We start from the raw sequence: 22228 nt of genomic DNA on the forward strand, positions 1-22228 counted from the left end.
TACTACGGACAGTAACTCATCAAGAATAAGACTTCGACTGTCAGCTATTTGCACAGAGAGGCCCCAGCTAAGCTGTGGCTTGGCCCAGGATGGCTAAGCTGCCTGAAATCTGACCCACAGGACTACTAGGTTCTGCTTCTGCTAACCTTCCATTTAGCATTTAATGTGCAGCTGCAAATGATTTTAGCTTACCATTTAGGATTCTACAGAGTAGGGTAACCTCCTAGAGCTATGATGGGAGGTTGGAGCATCTTGCTTACGATTCCCGGGATGTATCAATGACCTTCCTCAAGGCCCCAGCCAAATCGAAGCCTCCGTCGTAGCCCAACTGATGTTTTGAAAAATAAATCTATCATTATCCTAGATTTTGCAGCAACAGAAATGAGCCTAATTTTCTCTCTTGAGGTGCATGATGCCAGTAAGCCCCACTACCCATATCTCTCCCTCAAATTAAAGAGGCTGATGAATTTTAACCACTTTTTTTAGAGAGAAATGTGAACGAATGTTTGGCCCTGTGACTGTAATGCAGCACCCTCCAAATTTAGTGACACATACTTGTTCCAAAAGTCAGTAGTTGTACTCTTTTGAAAGCTGCCTTTTTTCATCACTCACGGTGAGCTTAGCAGCCGAGCTGTGTGCGGCTTCATCCCCATCAATCATCATTTGTGGCAGCCTCCTTCAGCTCCGGCGGACTGCCTCTGACGGAGCAAGGTGAAGCTGGGTAAGTGTTTCCACTACTAGGCGTTGCTGCCAGAGCTTTTAGAAAGCAATCAGGTTCGAATCAAAAGTGGCAAATGACCTGAGGCTTGTGTTACTGTAGGATTATGTCAGTCTTTAATCCTCATTTTAGAGTAATGCGTTTGACACGCCAATGGAAGCATTTCCTCCTGGATCGTCGTCTGATTCCCCCCGTGTTTACGTTTTCGCAGCATCCCGTGTACTGTGTAAATGTTGTGGGGACCCAGAATGCTCATAACCTCATCACCGTCTCTACTGATGGCAAAATGTGCTCCTGGAGCCTGGACATGCTCTCGACGCCGCAGGTGGGTTTGTTTTCCCCTACACAGAGAAGCATCCTGGTTAAAAGAGATACTTGCCTAATGGAACATAGTTCCTAAAAGCCAAACCCTCATATCCTATAGGAGCTAAAACCAATGGATGCACTTGAAAGAGTGGGGCCGGCTTTCAGCAGCCTCCTCCTGAAGCCAAAACCCATTTCCTTTACCGCAAATCGTGTAATTATTGTAATACGTTAATCCTTAGGTCAGTTTCAAGTGAAAATGAAATAATCCATTTTAAAGCATAGTAATTATAGAAGTTGCCTGTGGTATGAATCCTACTTACCCTACAGCATGGTTAAACAAATGCAAAAGAAGTCGGAGCCCCACAGAGCAATCCCCTGTGGGCCCTTGCCCCGGAGGAAAGGTGTCCCCACCAAACAGAAATCCAAGCCCTCGCTTGTGTCTGTAGCCTAGACGACCGCCTGCGTGCATGAAGAATCTGTCCAACCATCTGTTTTCTCCTCCAGAATGTTGGTTATGATGGCTCCTGCTATTCTTTGCTCAAGAAATGAGAAGTTGAAAATGCAAAAGTTCCAAAATTTCCAAACCACTACTGATTACACTAATGGAAACCAAACAAAGAAGCAAAGGGGAAGAGACCCCTGGGGGGAGGCATCTAATGCGACTTACAGAGTATGTGTGCATACAGGCTGCGTATGAGCACACATCAGCACACGCGCAGATGCATTCTGTCCGTATTTCTTGGTGGGGAGAAAAGCATTTTATTGCCCTCCAACTAAAAACGCAGGGAGGGGTTTAGTGTTAGAGACCGTGACAAAAATGTGAGGTAATGTCAAGAAAATTACAAAGATATGTAGACGATAATTCTCAGTGTTAACATTCTGTTCCATTTCCCGGAATAATGACCCTAGAATGTCTGGCTCACGATGTTAGAAGACACTAGAATTTCAAGACACGTAAGGAAATGTGAAACCGTAAAGAAACTCCCAGAAGTCTCAGAAAATACAGATGTAGAGAATATTTAGACTAAGTAAATTCTTTTTATAATTTTGGGTTGGGGAGGGGGTTGGTGGGGAAGAGCCAATAAGCTCCTAACTATCAAAGTTCAGTTTCTTTGGTCTTTATCATCATACAAGTCGGGAGTTGTGTGTGGCTATTCTATAACTTTGTCTTAAAATTATCAGCAATACGTTGTTTGTTTTTAAAAGCATGGAGATTACAAACAGATATAAGCATGAACCCTCTAATTAGGAATTTGTAATTGCCCATTTGGCTGATTAAACATGTATTTGTTTAAGTTAAAACCAATCGTACAGAGGCCACAAGACCCTATTAGTTTTAGTTTTAGTGTGCCCACACACTCTGGTCCTTGTGCAGAGATGTCGAAGGGTGGCAGGCAGACGCGGGAGCATTCAGCAGTCACCCTGGTCCCTCTCTATTCTAAGAAGGTGATCGAGAGACTGTACCTTTCCTGCTGCTGATCTGAGTGACGGAGAAGCCCATGGGACGGTCCGGTTTTCTGTACCACCGTAGGGTCCCCTCACAGATGCATGCACCATGTGTGCCGCTCTCGTGTACTGGTAGCATGTCACACGACCGTATGCGCTGAGCTACCCAGACCCTTAGCACACGCAGATGATTTCTGGACTTCTCAGCCCAGAGGACCTGGCTTACTGGTTTGCGTGAAAAGACTAACCTCCCTAGCAACTATAACAACATGATCCCCTACCATGATTTTTTTTTTTTTTTTCAATTGCTTCAGGTACACAAAGTAGGCTGTTTGATGTAAATAGTCAGAAATATTTAGGGATGTTAGTTACACTTAATTACTCTTCCCTGTCATTAAACTTAATTCAGCAGAAGGTCTCTTAAAATACACTTTGATTCCCAATTTTGAGAATAATCTGAGATAAAATACTTCCATTTGCTATTTTAAAGACTTAGCTCAGCCTATACACCCAACCACTGCTCTTCGCTAAATCACGTCCCCGTTGAAATCTGGTTTTTCTGACTTGAGTGACAACTTTCTGGTTTGCGTCCACAGAGGACATGGAGTGCTGCTTTGACAAATGTGCTTAGTACCTCTAATATTAATACACGTGTATTCTCACGAACAGCTGATTTCAAAAATGTTTGTAAATACAAGGTTATTGTGTGTTTTATTAAAGCCTGGGACTGACAAGTGTAACCATTACAGTATTATCTTTAGTTTCTGCACCATTAGTTGTGAAATTCTCACCTGTCATCTCTGCCTGACTTAAGAAGCAGCAGCCCACACTGATGAGATCCAGCCGGCCTGAAACCAGAGATACACAGAAGCAAGAATGTCAGGGGCAGTAAAGCGTGGTTTCTGGCACAGCCGGGGTCTTTTGTAACGCTGTGTGAAAAGCAAACAGACGATTGAGCCAAATGATTTTTCCGTGCTATCTTTGGCATGGCGAGGAGTTGACAGAGGGAACGTAACCACGCCGTGTTTTGGTAGGAGAGCATGGAGCTGGTGTACAATAAGTCCAAGCCTGTGGCTGTTACCGGAATGGCTTTCCCGACGGGAGACGTCAATAACTTCGTGGTTGGCAGTGAGGAGGGCACAGTCTACACGGCCTGTCGTCATGGAAGGTGATTTTGTGTTTTCTTACCGATGATGTGTTTCTCACTCCCGAGAGTCTGTTAGCGGATTCTGGATTAGAACCACCTTGCGTTATGAGAAAAGCCTAACTGAAGACATACAGGTCACACCTCGAGCTCCCATTACTTCAGAGCATCCATCTGCTCTGATCATTAGCCATTGTAAGCCTGGGATGGTTCACACTGCCTTGAGGAGAAAAGCCCAAGCTTCTTAGCATAGCATATAAGACCCTTGACTACCTGCTCCTTCCAAGCCTCAGCCTTCAGGCCCAGCCATGCACCCATGGGGGATAACAATCCCCAAACGTGGCTTACTGCCCCCCACCTCCATGAGTTCCCACCCTGTTTCTTCTCCTCTCTTCTTGACCTCGTTCGTTCCTCCTCAGCCTTCAAGAGCCAGCCCAGAGGTCCTTCCACATGGAAGCCTCTCCTGATTCCCTTGAGCAGAGAAAGCCCTCCCCTCCTTTATGGTTTCATAAATCTGGCCTTCCTTGTTTTCATTTGTGTTTCGGAGGAATACTTACCGAGACCCTACCTGTGCCCAACACCGTGACATCATGAGGATGAACTAGGGAACAAAACAGACATGGAGGTCATAACCTGGATGAGGGTGAAAGACAGTAAGCTGATAAACACGGGAGTATGTGGCTTTAGATGATGCGTACTACAGAGAAAATTTAAGTCACATAAATGGGATTGGACTACAGACTGAAAGATAGGCTTGCCATTTTATATATTTGTATATATGCTTCTACAATAGTATTTTTTTAAAGATTTTATTTATTTATTTGACAGACAGAGATCACAAGTAGGCAGAGAGGCAGGCAGAGAGGAGGAAGCAGGCTCCCTGCTGAGCAAAGAGCCCGATGTGGGGCTCGATCCCAGGACCCTGGGATCATGACCTAAGCCAAAGGCAGAGGCTTTAACCCACTGAGCCACCCAGGTGCCCCTACAATAGTATTAATTACAGTTTATTTCAACTATTCACTCATCTGCCATTTTTCTCGTACTAAATTCTTTCCATTTTGTCATAGATCTTCCTGCCCGGGGCCTGACACATTGTAAGCAGGGAGCTAAAAATCTATAGGGGGTATCCAGAAATAATAATAATAATAACCCAAATAATGATGACCCGGATAAAATAGAGAGATGCCTTGGGGCTCTTCCTCCTAATCAGAGAGGCTGGAATGGTATAAGATACAAGCCACCATGAAGTTTCCAAGTCATAAGAATTCTGCCTTGACTTAGACATTGGTGAATGCCCCTGGAAACCCATCAGGATAACACAGAATCCAATAATTAGAATTATTGTAAAATTGCATGCAAGACTTAAAGAGTGGCCTCACCATCTTTTAAAAGGTTCACTGTGTTCACTTTGGTACTTAATTTTCTTTCAGCTTAGGAGTTCTAATTCAATAGATGTTTCATCTCTTGTACTCACCCCAGGCTGTTTAGATTTAATGAGAAATCAGAAGTTGCTCCAAGTTTATTTTATACCCCTGTGTTTTTGTGATTTGTAGAAGTAATAAGCAACTGCAGCCCAATGATGTGATTCTTCCATTCACACAACATGAACTGTGATGTTCCTACTGTCCTACACATAAAAACAAGCAGTATTTCCCCCACTTACATAATTTTTAAAGATGAGTAGAAAGAGATGCCTCACAGTTCTATGCCCATAAAACTGGCTAAAATCATGCATTAAAGTTTTATGAAAACATAAGAAGACCCGATAAAGTTGTCTATTCATGCAAACATTTGCTGCACACCTACTTGGAGCCCAGGGCACCGCTAGAGCCTGCCAGGCATGCAGACATTGTATAAACCTGCTTCCTGCCTTCAAGACAGGGATGATGATGAGCAAGGCCAATGCACACGCTTCTGCGGTACGGGTAGAAGGTCATAAGTGACACGAGAGAGGCGCAGAGAACGCAGGGGACCAAATACAGGGCCACAACATTGTCTACACATTTATTAGAACCAACAAGGCACATTGGTTCCATTGGCTTAATCCAGGACCTTAATCATCTGTGAAAGCTACAGAACGTGTTCACTGATAACTTTCAGATTTTTTTTTCTTTTTTCGTTTCTCTAATGTGAATAATGTTTGACATGGTGAACATTTCTGTTCTATGGCTGTTGTCCTTTTCAAGCCCAATCAGAATTTGCAGTGTGGTTCAAAACAAGGGTACGTAGGGTGAAAAACACAAATCTTTTCACAACGCCCTTGATTTTGCTTCTAACATTGGCCCATCCCTCTGAAATAGAAAACACAGATCTTGATAAAATTGTAAAATAGCAGGAATTTGGCTTCATAGCAATTTTAAATGGGTCATGTAGGGATACGGGGGTGGCGGGGAGAAAGGGATTTTTATTTTTCACCTAACATACAGAAGGTGAAAATCCACTTCCATAAATTAAATAAGGTCCTCGTTTTGCACCCTATAAACCCTTTCAGGATGCTGTTAAGAGCAAGTGGAGTCTCACCAGGGGCCACTTCAAAGATCAGTTCCTCATGTTCTTTAGAAGAGTTTAAATGGTCACGTGTGGAACTGCTGTTAGCAGTTTCACTGGGCATAATTTTTGAGTGCCTGTTACATGGAGCACACGCTGCAGCGTTTTCTCATGATTTCAAATTTTGCTCAGCACACTGACATTTATTGGTGCTCCAGAAGCCCAGATGTTTTAATAACGTAATTCATTTTACTATCAGTGCCATAATATTTAGATTCCACAAAATCCCTAAGTATTTGTCTCATTTATAGCCTCATACACATGGATTTTTTAAATGCAGCATTTGGGGCATATTTTTTAGTTGGGTTTGGTTGGGCCGCAGACTATCGTGTGATAACAGGGGTCTGGGAATAATCCCAGCTTAGTTACATAAGCAACGTAACGTATGTCCTTGGATAACTTTCACAATGCGTATCACTATTTCTCAGATGTTCTTCTTTTGGGGAGAGATGAAAAGGCCTAAGTTTTGTCTCTTTTCCCATGTGGTTTCTTTCAACAAATATTTATTGAGCACTTACTATAGGCCAAACACTTGGCAACAAGAAAAACCAGGCACCAGCCCTTATGGAAGTTACATTCAGTAGACTTGAAAAAGTCTCTTCTTTCAGTGAATATCTTAATTTCTAAAGATCACATTTAAGTTATGCATAGCATATTGTGGTGGCAAGAGTTTCCACGAAGTATTATCTTTTGAGCTATATCAACTTCATTTAAGAAATTTTCTTGAAAAGATAAATGTAGGTATTCAAGGATGTGAGGATTTTTGTAGCCAATGGGGTTCCCAGAAGGAGTTAAAATGGAATGTGTGCCAAATGTATCATAAGGAGAGTATAGTCCTATTGGGTAAAACATGAAAGCTTCTGAGATTGAAGTATGTGTGTTTTCCATTGATATGCTCCATCAACAATGATAGGATTTGAGGAACTCCTGAAAAAGGATTAAATTTGTCCCGAAAAAGGACACAATTTGGTATTAAATTGCAAAGGTTAAAAAAATTATATTGATCCATATTATTTTTTAATCATCAGAAGTGGCTAGCATTGTATTTCTCTCAAGATAACTGTGAAAGTGGTTTCATTTTTGGTCGTTTATGGTTATTCTTCTAAATTACGGAGAAGTGGTCATGCAGAGACAAGTGTGTTGGGGGTTTTTTTTTGTTGTTTTTTTGTTTTTTAAAGCAATTGCTGCTCTGCAAAGGTCACTGAAATTCTGCTCCTGTGTGGTCTTCCTGCAGCAAAGCGGGTATTGGGGAGGTCTTCGAAGGTCATCAGGGACCAGTGACTGGAATTAACTGCCACATGGCTGTGGGCCCCATCGACTTTTCACACCTGTTTGTCACGTCGTCATTTGACTGGACCGTCAAACTGTGGACCACAAAGGTAAGAATGTCTTAAGTTCTCTGGTAATACATAGGTGAAGAGGGCAATTTGACTGTTCATAGCCTGTTGATGAACCCAGTCTGCCTCTTTCTCAGTCCATTTTATTTATTTATTTATTTATTTATTTTTAAGATTTTATTTATTTATTTGACAGATAGAGATCACAGGTAGGCAGCGAGACAGGCAGAGAGAGAGGAAGAAGCAGGCTCCCCGCTGAGCAGAGAGCCCGATGTGGGGCTCGATCCCAGGACCCTGGGATCATGACCTGAGCCAAAGGCAGAGGCTTTAACCCACTGAGCCACCCAGGCGCTCCCCATTTTATTTATTTTTAAATAGATAAGGGATACTTGAAAACATTCTAAATTTTAAAAATTCCAGCAGTTCAAATACAAATAAAATGAAAGTCCTTCTTTGCTAACATCCCTCCTGGCTGCCATCCCCGCCCCCTCCCCACTTCTGCGTTGACTGTGCAGAGCTCCAGAGCACTGACCTACACACATATGTACTTATGGAAATACGACTTGGGACTCAGTGGCTTGGGTTTTGGGGACATTTTTGGAGCTTTGGGTGGTTTGTAAGCTGGCAAATGGCACTCCATTAGTTGTGTTTTCAAAGGCAATTCTGACCATGCTTGAGAGCAAAAAAAAAAAAAGAAAGAAAGAAAGAAAGGAAAGGCCACTGGAAGAAAGGTGCAGTAGTCTAGGGAGTAAATGGCAATGGTATTAACCAGTAGTTTGGGATGCGGAGAAATAGATGGATTCGAGAACCACTTATGAGGCAAAAGAAACAGAAATTGGTGACATGCTTTGATATTTGATACAAGGTTGGTGAGACTGGTGGGGGGGGGGGAAGAGTAGTTATGGCTGGAACAGCTGGAGACTGAGCTAATCAGTAACTTCATTCACTGCCTGGAGGTCGCCAGAGGGAGGGCCAGTCAGTGAAAAGCACTGTGCAGGTTAAATTTAAGGTGCTGGGTCATTTGACTCATGATCTGCATTAGACAGTTTGTAATGTGTGACAGAAGTGGAGGGAGACCTCTGGACTGCAGGTACATATCCAGTACCAGTCAGGATAGCAATCACTGGGGCGCCTGGGTGGCTCAGTCAGTTAAATGTCTGCCTTTACTTCAGGTCATGATCCCGGGGTCCTGGGATCAAGCCCCACATCTAGCTCCCTGCTCAGCGGGAACCCTGCTGTGCTCTTTCCCTCTGCCCCTTCCTCCCATTCATGCTCTCTCTTTCTCTCTGTCTCAAATAAATAATCTAAAATAAAATTTTAAAAAAAGGAATAGCAATCATTCTTACAATCCAAGCAGTGGATTTTAAAAGAAACAGTAAGTGTAGATCCAGATAAAGAGGAATATTTAGGAAATAAACAGGAGAAATGAAACTAGAAAAGGAGATTAAAAGAGTACCAACCCAAGAAATGGGGGGGGGTGAATTATAATTTTTGAGGGACAGACTGTGAGAAGAGGACAGAATTGATCTCAACTGCATGAAAAACAACCTCACCTATAAAAGAAATCCAAATTAAAACCATGGTGAGAAACTTCAACTGTCCTACTGACAAAAATCCAAGAACAACATGGTCTGTGATGAGACCAAAAGAACCAGCCATTCTCTTACATTGCTGTTGCTGGTACAAAATGGCATAACACTGGAGAGAGGAATTTGGCAGTATATAAAAGTAATTCATCATTCATATTTGCTCATTGTCAGAGCAATTCCTACTTCTAGGAATCTTTGCTATACTAGCAAAAATAAGAAAAAAAGACATTTGCAGAAGGGCATCCATTGAAAGGCTACCTTGAATAGCAAAAGACTGGAAAGGACCCAAGTGTCTATCACTGGGGCTGTGGACAAATCAAAAGTAACCTACGTTCACATAAGAGAGTATGATTCAAGTTTAGGAAGAAATGCAGAAGATTTCTTCGTACTATCCTCGAGTGCTGTCTAGGATATATATATTTTTTTTTAATATTTTTTTTTTTAAGATTTTATTTATTTATTTGACAGAGAGAGATCACAAGCAGGCAGAGAGGCAGGCAGAGAGAGAGGAGGAAGCAGGCTCCCCACTGAGCAGAAAGCCCGATGCGGGGCTCGATCCCAGGACCCTGAGATCATGACCTGAGCCGAAGGCAGCGGCTTAACCCACTGAGCCACCCAAGCGCCCCTAGGATATATTTTTAAATGAGAAAAGCAGTGGAGGTGGAGAAAAATAAGTAGTATGTTGTCATTGTTTAATATTTATTTATATATTTTTAAAAGTTGGAAAGATAGACATATATACACAAAATTCTTCCTTACAGGGAGGAAACAAAGAGAATTTCTGAAAGAAACAAAAAGAATAGCCATACTTTTAAAAAGATACTTTGTACTTTTGGTTTGGGAACCAGGTTCCTTGGGAACCAGGAACTACGTAAATATTTTCCATAGTTACAAAATAAAATACAATTTTAAAAGTGGTACCTAAAAAATGTGAAGTGGGACACCTAGGTGGCCCAGTCAGCTGAGCATCCAACTCTTGATTCCTGCTCAGGTCATGACCTCAGGGTCATGGGATGGAGCCCCGCATCGGGCTTTCTGCTCAGCTGGGTGTCTGCTTGAGATTCTCTCTTTCTCCCTCTGTCTGTACCTCTGCCCCTCCTTCACCTCTAAAATAAATACATAAATAAATCTTTAAAAATATGAAGTAACATGAAACAAATCAAGTGTGGTTCAGAGAATTAGTGCGATTCAAATTGGAGGCAAACCATTACAGCATAGAATGAATCTGACTTTAAAATCCTTTGTTTTAACTATACATTCTAAAATGGATATATTTTAAGGATAAAAAGAACTACAAAAAAATTTAAATTACTTTTAGTACTCACGTTGCTGGTGGTGGTTTTGTAACTGTGCTTTGCTGCTGTCGTGTTTGTATCATGAAATAAATGACTACATTCATGTCATCGAAGAGTGGTATCAGCTGGGTCGAAAGGAGACACGAGTTGCTTGAATTAAGTAAAACCTCTGCAGTAATCCCGGATTTAAGTTGGATGTACTAGTAAGAATTTGTGGCACATGTTACCTTTAAATCTAAAAAATACATATTCAACAAAAAGTTTCTAGAAACAATGACCAATGTAGTACTGACACTCCTCGTGTCCAGTTCGTGCTCTCTAAGTACCACTTTCACTAAAAGAAACCAGAGATCCTGGAAGAAATTAGTGATTCTAGATCTGGAGCAGGAAATGTGTAAAATGAGCCTGGAATATTTCATCATAATAGAAAACAAGGAAGCTACCAAACACTACATATTTCTTGTCAAAGGTCTTAGAAGCCAAATTGAATAAGCTTCTGCAGGCCAAGGACTATCAGTGAGAGTGAACTCATGAATCTGTCACCCTCATTGATATTCTTCAGCCTGCAGAAGCTTGTTCAGTTTGACTTCTAAGAACTTTGACAAGAAATATATGGTGTTTGGTAGCTTCCTTGGTTTCCATGCGTTCATTGTAATACTGAAAAAAGAAAAAAATACTCATTAATCATCTTTGGAGAATGTGAGGAAAGCCAATCCAATATTTTGGAAACTAAGAAGTAAAAGAAAGAATTATTTATTCTGAAAGAATCAAACATTTATTCTGTCTTTTCTATATGATTTCTACTTCAGGAGTACTAAATAATTGATGAGATATTTTTCTTTATAGAAATATTCCAGCTAATAGAGGAAGATAGGATTTGAATATGAGGTAGTGGTCATTGCTGATAAGATTGTAAAAATAGAAACAACTTTCACAGTAATGGAAGTATATAATACCACTTTTGAAGTAGGTTTTTCCCCCAAATCCAATTCAAATTCTGTCACTCCTCCAGATCTCTGAATTTAGAGGCAATAGGAGGTAAAGATGCAAAAGATTAAATACTACAGGGACGGAATCAGCCAAATCAAGCCTGTGGAGAAATCTGTGGGACAGCTGATCTCATTTCTACAAAAATATCTCAATTTTTTTTTCAAAAAAAAAAAAAAAAGAAATAGAGGTAGAAACTACATATCAAACAAAATAGAACGAAACGGTACTTGAGACATTTCAACCAATCTTAAAATATGAATCCTATATAGATCCTAATGCAGACAAGCAACCCTTTAAAAAAAATTAGAAGGCTATTAGGAAATGGGAAAACTGACTAGATATTTGATATTTATGAATTATTATTTTTAGGTGTGATAATTTTATTTTGATCATTTTAAGTGGTTTGATGTTTTAGAAATGCACGTTGAAATTTTACAGAAGAAATCACATGATATCAGAGATTTGCTTCAAAATAATCAGTTGGGAAGGGGGAACGTGTAGACATAGATGAATTAGACTGTGCAAGTATTGTTAAATATAGAAGCTGGATATTGACATTATTCTGTTTCTGAATATGTTTGAAATTGGCTCCATTGGTTGAGCATCTGCCTTTGACTTGGGTCATGATCCCAGGGTCCTGGGATTGAGCCCCACGTCAGGCTCCCTGCTCAGTGGGGAGTCTGTTTCTCCCTCTCCCTCTGCCCCTCTGCCTGCTTATGCTCGCTCTTGCTCACTCTCAAATAAATAAATAAAAATCCTTTTTTTAAAAAAAGAAATTTTCTATAATATAAAACTAAAAAGAGAGAGTGGGGGGGAGTGACCAGAGTAACAAATACTTCATGGAAGTATCATCAGACTGAAATACGTCTGTTGTATTCAGTAGCCTCACTGTGCCATGGCAAGTACCGCTCCGCTGGTGTGTTGGGGACGGGACGCAAATAACAACGGGTTAAGGAATGAGTGGAAAGAAGGAAGCATTGAAGAAAAATCAAGAAGGTTGGCTATGAGGAGAGGAAGATGGGAGATAGAGAGAGTTTTTCTTCTTCCTTTTTTTTTTTTTTTTTAAGATTGTAGAGACCCTTGAGGATGTTGCTGTTGTCTAATCGCCAGCAAAGACAAAGAGTAGAAACACTGCAAGTGTAAGGCAGGGAAAGGTTCCTGAAGATATTCAGTGAATAGGTGCATAGCACAGGCAGAGGGTAAAGTTTAAATCTGGGCAGTGACATATCTTCTGTTGTAACAAAGGAACAGGGAAGGAAGGGGAGAAATACGTGCAGGTGTAGGTTTGGTGCATGAAAGCAGAGGGCAGTCTCATGTGACCTTGTTTTCTCGGTGAGGCAGGAGAGAAGCAGTCCTACCGAGAGGAAGGAGAGGTGCTGGAGGGAGAAGGTTGCAGCTAGCTGGTCATGGGAGAGAGAAGAGCTGATTAGGGAAGCAAAGATGGACTCTAGGGGTGCAGAGACCAGACTGTTCTAGGGGCATTGATCTTCAGGACCAACTTCCTCCAAGAGAACTTAACAGCATAGATATGGACGTGGATGATGGGGACATGTAGTTGGTTCTGGGGCCAAAGCTTTCCCAGAATGTGGTGGCAGGATGATGGAACTTGGGATCAGAAATAAGGACGAGAGTATGTTTGATGTTAGAGGCTAAGGATTTTACGCTGTGGCTGAAAGGAAGTGAAAGCAGAGCGGAGAAAGTAAAAGGAGCAAGGGGTTAGAAGCCCCTATAAGATCAAAGAATACGTATGAAAGAAGAAATTGAGTAAGAGTAAAAAAGGACATTATTATTAGAAAGTGAGATGTTGGGATTTAGTAATTCACAACTGAAATAATTCCAAGTGATAAAAACAAGCCAAACAAACAAAGGTCCAGCATGTGGTCATGTTGTCGCTGACCTCAAGTGGACATGAAGTTCTCTGGAGCTGAGGGGCCCTGGAAATAAAAGGTCAAGGTGCTTGTGGGCTGTGGGCTTTGAAGTGGGCCAGAGTAAAGGCAAAACTGGGATGGAAAAGGAGATCATGAGCCCTGTGCTTAAGTCTTCAGTGAATTAGGAAGAGAGATCAGAAGAGGGAAAGCATGACGGAGACATGGCCTGAGCTTAAAAGAAGCAGGGCTTTTTACTGGGTGTCTAACACCTTGGAGAACAGACACTTTATTTCACTCTTCTGGAACAGAATAGCCAGTAATGAACAGTTCCTACCTGAGAAGACAGCCTGGGAGGGGGCGAGCTTATGGGAGAGGGAGGGTTCTCCTGAGACGGGCAGCAGAGGGAACTTTCCATGAGAAGGCTGAAGATGGAGGCAAATGAGCTCATCATAGAATGGGAAACATGGAGAGCACAGTGGGGACATCTAGAAAGTAGGAGAGCACTGAGGGGTTGGTTCAAGTAAAATAAGTACTAACAGAGATTCCTAGAAAATGCTCTAAGAATTTAGCAAGATGGGGATGGGGTGGGGGTGGAGAGGAGATACCAAAAAAAAAAAAAAAAAAGACTGGAATTCTCAGCAGAATGGCAATTCTTGCAAATTCTAGCGAGGACAGCATGCAAGAAGAAAGATTAAAATACATTACATTGCCCTCCCTACACCCTCTAGCATGCCAGATTTCATCACTAAACCACAGGCAGGGGAGGCTTCACGTTGAAGCAGAAACTTTGCTGGAGTCGGTTACCTGGCAAACACAGGACAGGGCTGCGTTCCAGCAGCTGAATCAACAAGGGAAAAGCCATTTTCATTGAAATGGCCGAAAGGCAGGGATCCACTCAGGAAATGCATGCAATGATCTGGAAAGATAGGTTTATACTTGATTGTGCAGATTTATTTTTATTTTATAAATGATGGCAGGTCATTTTAGGAACAAACCTATCAAAATGGAATTTGGGGGAGCTTTCTATGGAAGGTGATTTTGCAGGGGCTGGCAGGAGGGTGGGAGGTCATTCTGTGCCAGGCACTGCGCTAAATATGTTTCATATAGTAAACGGTCCAGTAAGCTCTCACAGTCTACTCCTGAGTGGGCGTGTGACCCCTTCCTCTACAACGTGGAGGCACGCGAGAGCTGAAGTAACTTGCCTGGCAGGCTCAGTGAGAACCTGGGGAAACTGATTCGAACTCAAATTAGTGTGACCCCCAAAGCTGTGTTCTTTTCCACACCAGCACACTAAGCCCAGAGGCAGGACGTCCGGTTGGAAGTCTAGTTTGGCCATCCAGGCAAGAGCCAGAATATCGGTGGCGGTGACGGTGGGCTTGTGGAGGAGAACACGGAATCGGAAACCAGCACGCGGACCGGGTGCCCAGCTGACTTGATGGGAGAGCAGAGTCCGTGGCGATCCTGATATTTCTGCCTTAGGCCTCTGAGGGGAAGAATGGTGGTGCCAAGATGGAGACAGGACATAGAGGAGGAGCGGGCTTGGGTTGGGGGTTGAAAAGTGGCCATCTGGGACATGCCGCAGCTGAGGCACCTAGAAATTCCTAAAAGGTGATTGAAAATAGTGGAGCTCAGGGATAAGAAGGAGGTTAAAAATCCACTCAGTCTTGAGGTCAAGAATTCAAACCCCACGTTGGGCATAGAGCTGATGTTTATAAGAAGAGCTAAGCATGGTGGCGATCAACCCATAGTCAGCCATTTGTCCCGAGAGCAAATTAAGACTAGCATGTAAATCAAAGAGGACAGGGCGCAATCGTGGAGCCACCGCGGCCACGGGAAGAGAAGGGATACACGATACACAGACAGATAAGCAAGAAGAGGGCGGCGCCGGGCCCAGCGCAGACTGAGGCTGGTTGTGGAGTGAGGGGGGACGGCCGCTCCTTGAGCCTGGGGCCGGAACTGAAGGAGCCTGGAACTGAAGGAGATAGCGGCGGCTCGCAGGGAAGGCCAGGCCCACGGAGCATTTGGTTATTATATAACCTGAGAGAGACTCTCAGGTTATATAATAATTTATTATTATATCTCAGGTTATTATATAACCTGAGAGACTTGAGCGTGTCTGTGGCCTGAAGAGAAGGAGCCAGGGAAGAGTACAGATGGACAGTGAGTGGCCTGACAGGAAGGAAGCTCTCAGTGCTGTGGGGGGGCTGGGGAGGGGAGTAGAGGCAGGACACGCTAAGGCTGGAGAAAGGGGGGAGGATGGGTTCAGCCACATGGAAGTGGAAGGGGGAGCAGAGAGTGAGAGAAGGTCCCTGCGCTCTGGTGACGTCAGAGGCAGGCTCGTCTGCTGACAGCAGTGCAGGGACAGGCCCCTGACTCCTGAGGATGACTGAACGGCACAATTTGAGAGCAGCCGGGGCTAAATATCCAAGGTGCGTTTCATAGATGATGTCTAAGTTTTAACAAGAGGGCCAGGAATTGTGTAAGGTGGCCATTGTGGACTCTCTAAAGTCCTCCCAAACCTCCTGAATCCAGCATTCAAAGCTGTCCGCGATGGGGGCTCAGTCGGCTAAGAGTCTGACTCCTGATTTCAGCTTAGGTCATGATCTTAGGGTCACCTGGGGCTCTGTACTGGGCATGGAACCTGCTTATGTTTCTCTGTCTCCCTCACCCTCTGCTCCCCACCCCACTGTGCTCTCTATTAAAAAAAGAGAAAAAGAGAAAGTGCTGTCCACAACCTGTCCCCAACTTACAGTAGCAGGTCGACAAATTCAGGTATGGGGGATACACCACTTCTCTGCAATTCTAAACCAAGGGTTCTCGAAGTGTGGCACCTTGATCATCATGGGCAGTATTACCTGGGACATATGAGAAACGCAAATTCCCTGCGTCATCCCCCAAGACATTCTGCATCAAAAATTCTGGGAGTGGGGCCAGCAATCTGTGTTTTAATAAACCCTCCAAGTAATCCCCATGCGGCTAGAATTTACAGTCGTGCTCTAACCCTACTTGAAGTTCTGTCTCAAACTCCCCATCCTACAGAGCTGTTGGGGCAGTTCATTTATTTTGAGGTGTCTCTCATTTCTCATCAGGATTGTCTTAGGGAACTGGGGAGCTAGTTCAGGATTCAGGCAGGGGAATAGACTCCATTGACACACTCTCCCCCAGTCAGGTTCCCCACTTGTTCTGGCCAGGGGTTTATACTGTGAATCTATTTGAAACCCCAAATTAATCATAACCTTTTGTGGTGGTGTCCTAGGGGCAATGGTTCTACTTGATGCTCTTGGCAACACCAGCTAGAGTCTTTCTCCTCTTCTTAATCTAAACATGCATAAAATATAAAGGAAATGGTAGCAGCATCTCCTAAAATTACTAGTCCCTTTTACAAGACTGACGGAAAGTAACCTCCTTTAGCTTCATGAAAAGGGCAAAGTGAAAATATAAATATTGTTTTGAAAATACTGGAGATTAAAAAAAAGGAAAGAAAATACTGGATATCAACCCTTTGGGTTTTTTTCATTCTTGTTGACAATGAGAATTTTCAGATAGCTGGAGAACAGAGAGAAAAATGAGATGGGTAATTATTTTTGGACTCTTCTGACAATGATGGTGACCTTGGTAATCTTTATTTTAAACTCATTGTGTAACTTGGAGTCATCTGATCATTGAACCAAAGACGAAAAAGATTGTGGTGGAGGCTTGCTTGATAATCGAGTCAGTGATACCCTCACACTGAAGATTATGTCTTAGTCCTTTTGGACAGCTCTAACAAAATAGCTCCGACTGAGTGGTTTCTGAATGACAGGAATTTATTTCACTCAGTTCTAGAGGCTGGGAATCCCAAGATCAGGATGCCGGCACAGTCTTATTCTGGCAAAGTCCCCCCTCCTGGTTCATAGCCAGCCCCTTCTTGAGTGTCCTCACATGGCAGAGGGCCTAGGGAGATCTGTGAGGTCTCTTTTATAAGGGCACTAACCCTGCTCATGAGGTGCCACCCTGTGACCTAAACACCTTCCCAAGACCCCACCTTCTAATACCATCATTTGGTGATCAGGATTTCAACATATGGATTTTGGGGGGGAAACATAAACATTCAGAACCTAGCAGATTGCAAATTAAATCCCATAAGGAAGAATCCTTCAAATGGTGGAAAAGAGTGGATGCTAAGAAATAAGACTTTGAACTAATCAAGAGTCAAATTTAAAAAGTGGTTGCAGTGTAATACTTGGTGCATAAAAATAAGCATCACTCAAAAAAGATACCCCACCCCACCCCTGAGCCTAAAAGCAAACCAAACACCAGGAAGATTTGACAACACAGACATGCATTTTGTACGTTTTACTGACCAAGAATCTGCCTTTCTTTTTTTTTTTTTTAAGATTTTATTTATTTGACAGACAGAGATCACAAGTAGGTAAAGAGGCAGATGGGGGGTGAGGGGGAGGCAGGCTCCCCACTGAGCAGAGAGCCTGATGCGGGGCTCGATCCCAGGACCCTGGGATCATGACCTGAGCTGAAGGCAGAGGCTTTAACCCACTGAGCCACCCAGGCGCCCCAAGAATCCGCATTTCTAACACAAAGATAAAAGAGCAGGCCGGAAAAATCTGTATTCCAGGGGAGAATGTTGCGCTGTAATTAGCACACTGAGTGAATGAATGTAATCTTGAAGACTTGAGCCAAGTCCATATCCACTCACTCTGTATAAGTAATGTCCACGAGACACCCACGAAATGGTAGCACTTCACACACTCTGAGATAGAGAGAAGCTATAATTTTATTTTATTTTTTAAATTTATTTGACAGACAGAGATCACAGAGAGGAGGAAGTAGGCTCCCCGATGAGCAGGGAACCCGATACGGGGCTCCATCCCAGGACCCCGGGATCATGACCTGAGCTGAAGGCAAAGGCTTAACCCACCAAGCCACCCAGGCACCCCGAGAAGCTACAATTTTAAAGATCAAGACTAAGACATAAAATTTCTGTACATGGGATTTCAGAAATATTGTAGTTAAACGAAAAAGTATATTTGCAGAAAATGCAGTTATTGCCAATTCTCTTCGTGATTTGAAAAAATTAATATTACTGTTAACTTTATATAGGGTCTCATTTAAATTTCCCGTGAAGATTACACAACTTTATATGGGGTTTATTTAAGGAAGAACACAATACTGTGTATTTTGGGAGGTCTGGCCTTCTAAACAGTTCCCAAAAGAGTGATTTGGTTCATGAACGCTAACAAGCCACATTGACCATAGGTGGAAAAGTAACCTACCTAACAGTGTTCCAGAATCTTGAAATTTTAACATGACTTTTTCTGGTGTCATCATCATAGTTAATTTAATAAGAGAGAATAAATAACTGCATATTAGTGACAGAGGCCCTTTATTTTTTAATTTTTTAATTTTTTTTTTTTTTTTTTTTTTGGTCAGAGGCTTAAGACATAATAACAGTGTACCTTTTTTTAAGCATACTAACACAACCATTTTTGATATTGAGAGGAACTTTATTCATTACCTTAATTATCAGCATGCTATGTTTTAACTCCATGCAAGAGAAGAAAAAATCACCCTTGTCTTAGTGGATAAAGAGTAAAAATGTAACCATGTGTAGAAAATAGTCTAGTTATGGTTGGTTGCTGTAGAGACAATATAGGGGAAAGTCCAAATGGACAGGTACTGCAAACAATTGTCACATACACTGTGCGCTCGCAGTTGTGTTTGGTTAGAGCCTGGAAGACAGAGAGTGAGTCTAAGTTCTCTACTTGTCATCATGGAAGCCTCGCCTAGATACGCCATGTGAATTCCCACCGTGAGCCATCATCTGTCTCTCTTCTCTTGATGCCCCACTTGCCCTTCCAACTTTTTAAAAACAAAACAAAGCACAGACACCCTGCCCTTGACCTTGCTGTCCCTTTCCCATCCTGTTTCACTTCTGCCTTTTCCCACCAAACAGCAGCTTTACCTCCTGCAATCTCTTTATCTCCATGATCACCACTAAACCTCCTCCTCCAAAAATGGCTCTGCCTTCCTCCTTCTTGCCTGTTCCAAGGGCATTTTGCCATTTTCGTTTCCTTTCATGACTTTGCTGTTTCAATAATGTTGAGCAGTCCCTTGGAACATCCTTCTGTCATCTATCAATGAGGCTGTTTTTAAGAAAACGGTAAAAAGCTGCATACTTAAAAGTCTGTCTTTGATGATCCTTTTAAAAAATAATTTTTAAAAACACATTGCCTGAGTAAATTCTAGTAAGTACAACTCTTACCTTTTACTATATCTGAGCCCATTAAACTTCCCATCCATCAAGAAATGCTGGAGTTGATACTTAGAAATGAAGTATGAGCTCTTGGCTGGACTAAAACATTCATTATTCCACTCAGCTTTTCTGTTTGCTGAGGTTTTAGGTAATTTTTTTTCCTGTACTGTAGTTTAGCTTAGTGGCTAGACAAGTTATGACTCTTTGGATTTTTTATCATTGCATCCAGTTTGGAAAGTTTCAGTGGATTCCAGTTAAACATTGGGTTAATATTTATTTTGGTCCCGGTACGGCTTCATAAGGCTTTAGGTTCCTGATACTCTTCATGTATTTGCCAGCTCAGCCTGTTCCTTTAGTCTTCAAAGGGCTCGAATTTCTTCTGCTTATATTGACCATAGACTCCAAATGCTTTCTCTGTTAAAACTTCGGGGCCCTAAAATTCAGTTCCTGTCTGTTGACCTTCATGACCCTACTGGTCAGGTAGATGGTCTGACATAACCCACGTGTTGGCATTGGACGTGGCTCCTGGGCAGCACCCTGGGATGCTGTCATCCAAGAACCACTCATGACACACATTTGACTGATGGAACCCCCTGACCTCCCTCAGATGTGCCTTGACACTGCACAGTCTATCCTAGCAGCTAACCTACCTCTCAGTCCTCTTAACAAAACCTCTTTGCACAAAACAAAGAATCTGAAAACAAAATTTTCTAAGGGGCTGAGAATTGATGACTTTGCAGAGATTAGAAAGATATTCTTCAATTTCTAAGCAACTACTGTGAAATCAATAAATATTACCTATTTCATGTTGACATCTGCTGCCAGGGTTTAAATGTAAGATGAAAATCACACCTGATTTTTTTTTTCCATCTTAGCTGTGAGGGAAGAAGGATAATTTCAATTTTTTTATGAATAAAAAATTTGGAAAAATTTTATTTTTAAGGAAAAACAAAAATTCATTTACCTTTAAAATGAATCCATCAAAAGTGATTGTGTATTATAATAAATGTTAAGTGTGGCCATATTACACATAATGCAGTAATAAAAATAGTTTTTTCTTGCTCACTGAATCGCATTTAGTGTACATAGACTTTCCAACCCTTCCCTGTAAGACCATGAGCTCCTTGAGAGTAGGCTCATATTATTCTGTCTGTATCCCCAGTACCTGGCAGAGTACTTGGCACCTGGTAGACACTTAATAAATCATTGAATTAATAAGGGAATGAATAATCCCTGGGTTTTTAAAAGCTGTACGTTAAAGACATACTGTAGCAAATATTTAGTTAGCAGTGGTTTTGAGCAGTAGAATTCATAGCCGTAATTTAGAAATATAGTAATTAGAAAGCTGAGGTTAAGCTTTAAAAATCCTATTAGGAAATATTTAAGAAACTATAATTTTTTGAAAAAAAAAAAACAAACCAAAAAAACAAAAACCTAAGGCAATCACCCAGGAGCAGAGTGGACTCCTAAATATTTTTCTTACGAAATAGATGAGTAGGATTCCAATTAGTTTGTGAGAAAGATCCAGAGAGCTGGGCAACCAGAGTATATGCCCTTAGCCCTCCCTTTGACTCGAGAGGATATTTACCCAAGTGAGCGAGGGAAGAGGTTCCTCAACAGGCTGATGGTCCTCTTCTGGGCACCGGAGCCTAGCTGCTGGCAGGAAGGCTCTTTCTAGAGAGACCCCTGGCAAAGTCTGTCCTTTGTGGGAGATGGTTTCCCCCCAGAGAAAGAGAGCTTGACTCTCTCTAAATCATAGTTTATTAGAAAAAGTCCCAACACACACCGAAGCTGGTGGGGAGAGTACGGAGGAGGAAATGTGCTGAAGCAGCTTCCCAAAGTAGGTGACATCCAAACTGAGGTTCACATGACTCAGTCAAGGGACCCGGGGAAGGGCCTTCAAGTAAAAGCAACGGAGTGTTCAAAAACAGACGCATCAGATAGTCGACACCCTGGTTGTGTGACCTCAGGGAAGTCACTCTCCCTCTCTGTGCTGTGGTTTATTCATCTGCACGTTATAGTACCTGTGAAGGTTAAATGAGCTTGTGTGGATAAAGCTCTCGGAACAGTGCCAGGCAGAGAGCGGCAAGCACTCACAGGAAGTAGCAATGCAGTTACTGCCTTTAAACACACTCATTGTTGATATTGCTGTTATTTGGATACTAAACTGGCTTAGTTGGGCTGGAGCACTGGGTGCAAGGTGATCGGAAGGGAAGAATAAAAGGGTGCCTCTGGGGGTGAAAAGGGACCAGATGAGGAAAGACAGTCTGTGATGCCCTGGTTAGAGAGTAGACTTGCTTCTGAAGATGATAAGAATCATAGCTTATGGTTAAGTGGGGCCTCATCGCCTGTGGCTTAAGGTCATGCAGCGAGAGACCTGTCCCCTCCCTCTCAGGATTCTGACCCACAGCATGCGCGTCCCATGCCCCATGGGATGACTGCTTCCTCGGATTGCCAACAATGCGTGGGTTCCACAGAAGCCTCGTGGCACACCCCATAGCTCCTCCCATCTTAGACCATTGATGAGCACTCTTCAGTTCTGCCACTCCGGAGTGGTATCCGGATTGGCCAGAATGCTTACTTCTGCCTCACTTCCGGAGACTTCCCTCTCAATTCACCACTACACTTAAACATGGAGATGAAGCCCAATCGTGATCTTTACGACTCCAACGATAATAATCCTCATTATAGTAGAAGCTGCATTCAACTCTGAATGCTTCCACATGACTGGCATTGTA

General features: G+C 42.5%; 1 protein-coding gene across 4 annotated transcripts in view; it reads left to right on the forward strand.

Moving 5' to 3' along the window:
- LOC111147261 (dynein cytoplasmic 1 intermediate chain 1) overlaps positions 1–22228 on the forward strand; it is a 268219-nt gene that overhangs the window by 202185 nt on the left and 43806 nt on the right. For all 4 annotated transcript variants that reach the window (XM_022503188.1, XM_022503190.1, XM_022503189.1 and 1 more), the window contains 3 exons: positions 930–1043; positions 3505–3638; positions 7396–7540. In XM_022503188.1, the coding sequence (XP_022358896.1) occupies positions 930–1043; positions 3505–3638; positions 7396–7540 (393 nt within the window). The remainder of the gene's footprint in view (positions 1–929; positions 1044–3504; positions 3639–7395; positions 7541–22228) is intronic.

This window comes from Enhydra lutris, unplaced genomic scaffold, assembly GCF_002288905.1.
Source record: "Enhydra lutris kenyoni isolate GAN:26980312 unplaced genomic scaffold, ASM228890v2 scaffoldscaffold16, whole genome shotgun sequence".
Lineage (NCBI taxonomy): Eukaryota > Metazoa > Chordata > Mammalia > Carnivora > Mustelidae > Enhydra > Enhydra lutris.